The following is a 5,884-nucleotide window of genomic DNA, read 5'->3' as shown; positions in this document are numbered from 1 at the left end:
GTCCTTTCTGTCATTGGGGGTGAGGAAGGGACTTCCACACCCGCGGTGCACGGACAGGAGGCCCCCTGGGCCGGGATGTCCCCAGGTGGGGGGTCTAGGAAGCTGGCCCCCCACCCTACGTGGGCTTTACCTCGATGTGGCACAAGCGGTGTCTGCGAGCGGGGCCCACGCAGCTGGAGCCCCCATCTCTCCTGTGGGACAAGAGCACCAGTAACCCAGCACCCCAGTCCTCCCGGGCCCTCCCGCAGCCCCAGCCTCTGTGGGACTCCTCTGCGGGCCAGAGAGGGCAAGTCCATCTGCGGAGGTGGGGGGGGCTGCCCACACACATAAGTCCCCTCAGTAGGTGCCCTGAGCCCCTCGTTTGTATTTGGGAGGAGACTCAGAGCCCAGCCTTCCTGGAGTTTGACTAACTGGGGGCCACTCTGCCTCTGGAGGTAAATTTCCAGAGAAGCCCCGAGTTCTGCTCTTGGAGGTGAAACGGGGTGTAAATGCCCCCACCTGGTTAGGTGATTCTGCCGCGTAAGGAGAACCAGGCACCTGGAATAGCATCTCACTCTGGTCTTCTCACAGGTTCTCAGAGTGACTTAAACCCATGACAGGCAAGGTGTCATCGCCCCTTCTTTTGTGCCCACCCTCTATAGCACCTATCAGGGCACAGGACACATAGTAGGTCTTAAGTCACGTGAAGGGAAAGATCTATACTTGACAAAGGCTGAAGGTAGAGACACTGCACAGGTTAGCATCGCTGAAGATTAATTTGACGGGAATTTACTGCACCTGCCGTGAGCTCTCACTGCATTGGGAGCAAGAGACTCAGGGGTGGATGAAGCAGGCTTGGCTCCAACCCCCCGAAATACAGCTGATAATGGAAGTCAAGTGGAAGTACCCGGAAATGATGGATTTCAAGTACTCCATCCATGTTGCACCCAGGACAAAGCTACTGCATGGGGGGTTCTGCCCAGGTGACCCAGGACCCAGATGATCCCAACCCCTGTCCTGCTTTCACAGGCTGCCCTACCTCTGCGAGTAGCAGAAACGCTCCCTGAAGCTGATGCCCCCTCCGCAGGTCCGGCTGCAGGGGCTCCAGTCACCCCAGGGGCCCCAGGTGTCACTCTGCCGCCTCACCTTGGGAGCCTGGAGGAGAAGACACGCTCAGGAACCTGAGTCAGCACCCAGGGTCCCCACCAGGGCACCCAGAGGCTCACGCCAGCCCTGCCTACAAACAACACTCCCCACCCCCGCAGGGCGTCAGGGGCGCTCTTCCTCCTGGAGCCGCTCTTCCGGACCCAGCAGCACCGCCAGGCGTCTCCGCATAATCTACCGCCAGCCAGCTTTCACCAGAAGGAGCCGGAGCAGGTCTTCCATCTGTCCCAGCAGCCACTACGGCTGCTCCTGCTCCGTGCCAGGCACCATGCTCCCTGACCATGCTCTCCACTGGCCTGTGCAGAGTCCGATTTGACAGTCGAGATGCCTGCAAACTGCCTTTCGGGGAGCCCCTGGGTCAGCAGAGCAGACTTTCCCAGGAGGGAGACAGCAAAGGGCAGGAAGACAGGCAGCCTGTGCAGGTGTCGCCCGCAGGCAGGGCCATGCTTCCCCAGCACCCAGCGTGGAACAGCCACACCGCGCCTGTTGCACTTGCTTCTGCCCTGTGTGGTGGCCTCCCTCGGGAAGGGTCTGTGGTTCTGGGCTATTGAAATAAATTAATCTACTCCTAGGAGGGGTTGGGGGGAGGTTGTGGTTCCTTCCGGCCACTCTGGGCAGACTCCCAGGAGTTCCCCAGCGTCTACCTTCCCCTTCTCCCATGGTAAGGGAATCCTTGACTCGTAGCTGGACACCAGGCTGCTCCCCCCATCCCATCCATTTCCCAGACTTCCTGCAGCTACCGTGGCTATATCAGTAATTCTCATCAATGAGATGTAAGTGTTGGGCAGCAGCCCCCAGTAATCTCAAGAGACAGCTTGCACGTGCGTTTGTCCTCCTTCTTTCTCCTGTACTCCTCCCTGTTGCTTGGCAAGCAGGTGGGATGGCTGGAGTCGGAGCAGCCTTTTACACTGTGAGGTAACTCAGGAATAGAGGCTTCAAACAGTGCAGCAAAGATAGAAGGATCCTCCGCAGGTCTGGCTCCGGGGGCTCCAGTCACCCCAGGTTTGTGAGACCAAACAAACCTGGACTTCTGACCTCTGGGTATTTAAGTGGGAAAGGGGTCGCCTCCCTCTTGTTGAAGGACTGTTATCTGCGACTCCATAACAAGAATATATCCTCATAGATAATATTCCACCAGAAAGATCTGACACCTGCAGCTGCAACTGGAAGTCCACATGTGACACACATGTTCTCTCGTTTAATCCTCAGAGCAACCTGACATCTGGGCACCCACTGCGAGGAGGTCGAAGGCTACTCCGTGTTTCTAAGGGAGAAAGTACCTGGTAGGACCCAGGCACTCAGGGAACGCTGATGTCATCGCACAGCAGCTGGGGGGGGGGTAGTATTCCCCCAGTGCATGGATAAGGAGGCAGAGAGGAGCCACGCATCAACAAGTGGACGCAACAGCACGTCAGCTTCGCCCCAAGCCTCCGTCCCACCTACGTGAGACACAGATGAGCCCTAAGGGGCTGGGCAGGGGTTGGGCTGACCACTGCTTGCCAGGAGGCAGAGGTTATGTCCTATTTGCTGGAAGGGACTTTATTTTAGGGCATCACCACCTACGAATCTCTAGGGGGGAATCACTCCCAATTTCCAGAGAAAGAACTCAAGGCCTAATGTGGGAAAGCAAGCCCCCCCTCCTGCTGCGAGCCCCCAGCAACGGCACAGGGTCTCAGGCGAGTTCATGGGCCCACACTTCACCCACAGCTCAGCTCTAACACCCCTGGTGCCGGACGCCGCCGAGTGATCCTGGCTTTACAATAGAACCAGCACCCTGAGTCACCACAAACCACACGAATGTGCTGAACCACACACGAAACCAAGAAGGAAGGGCCGGCCAGACCAAAGGTCTTAGCTTTCACGCTTCAAACTCTTTATCCTCAGTTCTGGCTGGGGCGGAATGGCCAGGCTCCTGAAAACCAGTGAACCAGAACAGCCAGGTGTTCTCTCAATGAAATTTAAGCTGGAATTCACTTGATCAAGTTTCTGTCTTAAAGGGGAAGACATTGAGTGTCGAGGGTGGAAGGTGACTTTCCAGGGCCGACCAGCACACACACACACACACACACACACACACTCACACACACACACACACTCACTCACACATGCACAGCCTCATCAACACATTCTAAGCTGCGGCCACAGGGACTGCGCTTTCTCATCCTGCTGGCCGTGGTCTGGTTACTAATTACCCGCTGCCCAAGGCCTGTCTGCGTGTCAGTCTCGCTCCTGAAGCACAGCCTCTAAGCCTCTCCAACCCACCTTCCCGGGGCAGGGCTGGGCTTACTGTGCGGACAAGGCAACAGGGACCCCTCTGCCACCAGCCACCCTGTGGGGGCGAGGATGGGGTGGGGGAGGACTGGCCTGAACACCGAGCCGTCCAAGCATCCCCTGGCTGCGCCCTCCCGGCACCTGTGAGGCAGGCATCCGCCGGCCCAGGGCCACCAGCCGGTGGGACTGGGGGACCCAGCCTGCCAGATCCGGGCTGTGCCTGTCCACTACACACACTGTCTCTGAGGGAGGAAAGCACATTCAGCCAGGAGCGGCAAGGGCGCATTTTGTTTCCCTGTAATTACCCAAACCACAAGCTGGGCTGACTTGGGAAGCCAGAGTGAGCTGGTCCAGTCCGCCCGCACCTGGCCTGTCCTCACCTGCCTCCTGCTGCTCTCAGCACCCCGCCCACTCCTCCTGCAACTCCCACGGGGCAAGGAGCCCCCCTTCCCCAGGGGGACCGGCTGCCCACAGGGAACAGGTGTGAGGGGTATGAGAGAGGAGGTGTGTGTGTGTGGGAGTCCAGGGGGCTGGGAACCCATGGCCTCAGGAAGCCTCCCCGCACCGGGTTGGGGGAGGGGGGAGGGGCGTGGTGGCAGAGCCACTCTCTGCTTCGTCCCTTCTTATCCTCCACTCACTGTTGAAGCTGCCCCCTGCCGGCACTAGAACAGCCCGAGAACGGCTGGGGGGCCCTGTGGTGGATCTGCCCCAGCCAGAACCAGAACCAGGGGCCGCAGAGCAGTGAGCCTGGCCCACACCCTCCCCCGGACAGTGGAGGAGGGGGCAGGAGAGTGCTCGGCCCCGCAGGCCCAGCCCAGCTGAGTTCACCCACTGCTGAGCAGGTCGGCTACTCAGGTGTCCCTAAGGGAGAGAGCACCTAATAGGGCCCAGGACACTGGGAACCCTCACTCATCTCATCTGCACGGCAACCTGCGGGCGGCATGATTACCCCAAATTGAAGGAATCTGGCTGATTTGTCATTAGTGGGTGTCTCTGGGCTTCACCCTGGGGTTTGAGGCCGGTGCCGCGGACCCTTCCACTGAGCTGTGGCCTTCGTGCACCGGCACCAGGAGGAGCCCCCCAAGGACCTGCCGTGGCACTTAGGGAGCAAGGACCATGCAGACTTGACTGTGGGAACCTGGCAGGTGGTGGAGAGGCCACGAGGAAGGAGCCCACCACGGCTCGGTGGCCTGTGCTAGATCGCTGGGCTTTGGAGGAATGCCGGCTGCCCACCGCTGCCTGCCCTCCGGGCCCTTCTCATCCTCAGCTCACACTCCCCCAGAGCTCACATGTCCCCCGGCCCATCCCAGGCAGCATGCTCAGTCCTTCCTCTCCCTCCCGCCTCACTGAGGAAGGGCAAGGCTGAGCTCCCCAGGGCAGGCGGGGGCCTGGCTGCCCCTGTGCCTTCCACCCGGCAATGCCAGGGAACTTGGCAGGACCACGCCCAGCTCTGCAGACAACCGCAGAGCAGTGACCTGCCCCCTAAACGTAGCTGCCTCGGGTAGAAGATTCCCTTGTCTCAGGATCCACGCATGCTCTCCAGGGAGCCCTGTCCTCTGGCTCCTGTTAATGAAACAGCTACTCGGCTCACCAGTTGGCTCTCTGTGCCCACTCTCTACATTTGCACCAGTGAGGTAGCCACTAGCACCGTGTGGCTATTTAAATTAATTAAAATCAAATTTAAAAATTCAGGTCCTCAGTTGCTCTAGCCACTGTTCCCGTGCTCAACAGCCACGTGGACACAGTGGCTATCTTATTCGAAAGCACAGATGGAAAATATTTCCAGCATCTCAGAAAGTTCTAGTGCAGCCCTGTTCCAGATGCTCACCCCCAGGGGGCGGAATGGCTGGCACCCCAAGCCCCTAGGCCCACAAGGCTGAGGGACAGCAGGGTTTGGTCCCCGGCATCTGGTGGAGGGGACCACCTAGCTCTCACCTTGGCTGGTGCCAGCATGGCCCCCCTCCTCCCACCCAGGAAGACCACCCCAGGGAGGGGGTTTCCAGCATTAGCTGCACCCAGCACCTTCTGAGGGGGTGATGCTGAGGGGGTGCCATCCCTGCAATTGCAAACTGCACCCCGGCCAGGGGAGCAGTTCTGGCCGCCTAGGTCAGCCCTGTCCTACCTCTTTTTGAAGGAGCTCAGGCTGAGGACTCGCCTCCTCCCACCCCATCTCCCCGACCTTGGCCCTCTCCTAGGGTTGTCGCCACCGCCAGGGGACGGGAGGGGGGATGGGTGGGGACCCCGGTGGGGACCCCAGCCGGCACCCGGCCCCCAGCAGGGCCACCCGGCCCGGACAGGGCCGCACTCACCGAGGCCCCGGGCGCCGGGGCCAGCAGCAGGGCCGCGAGCAGGAGCAGGAGCAGCTGCATCTCCGCCTGCGGGAGAGGTCGGGGTTGGAGCGGGCGGGGCAGAGCAGGCGCCGCCCCACCGCAGCCCCGGCCTCCGAGGCGGGTCTGGAGGGCGGGCGGGC

General features: G+C 60.5%; 1 protein-coding gene across 1 annotated transcript in view; it reads right to left on the bottom strand.

Annotated features, from left to right (window-relative positions):
* Window positions 1–5,838, bottom strand: part of PAPLN (papilin, proteoglycan like sulfated glycoprotein) — a 39,774-nt gene extending 33,936 nt beyond the window's left edge. Inside the window, 3 exon segments of the mRNA XM_023761339.1 lie at window positions 131–191; window positions 1,019–1,134; window positions 5,724–5,838. Coding sequence (XP_023617107.1) covers window positions 131–191; window positions 1,019–1,134; window positions 5,724–5,783 — 237 coding nt within the window. The 5' untranslated portion in view covers window positions 5,784–5,838.
* Between the last annotated feature and the right edge of the window lie 46 nt (window positions 5,839–5,884).

Source organism: Myotis lucifugus, unplaced genomic scaffold (assembly GCF_000147115.1).
Source record: "Myotis lucifugus unplaced genomic scaffold, Myoluc2.0 scaffold_207, whole genome shotgun sequence".
Lineage (NCBI taxonomy): Eukaryota > Metazoa > Chordata > Mammalia > Chiroptera > Vespertilionidae > Myotis > Myotis lucifugus.
The sequence above is the reverse complement of the archived record's forward strand: the minus strand, read 5'-3'. Positions and strand labels throughout refer to the sequence as shown.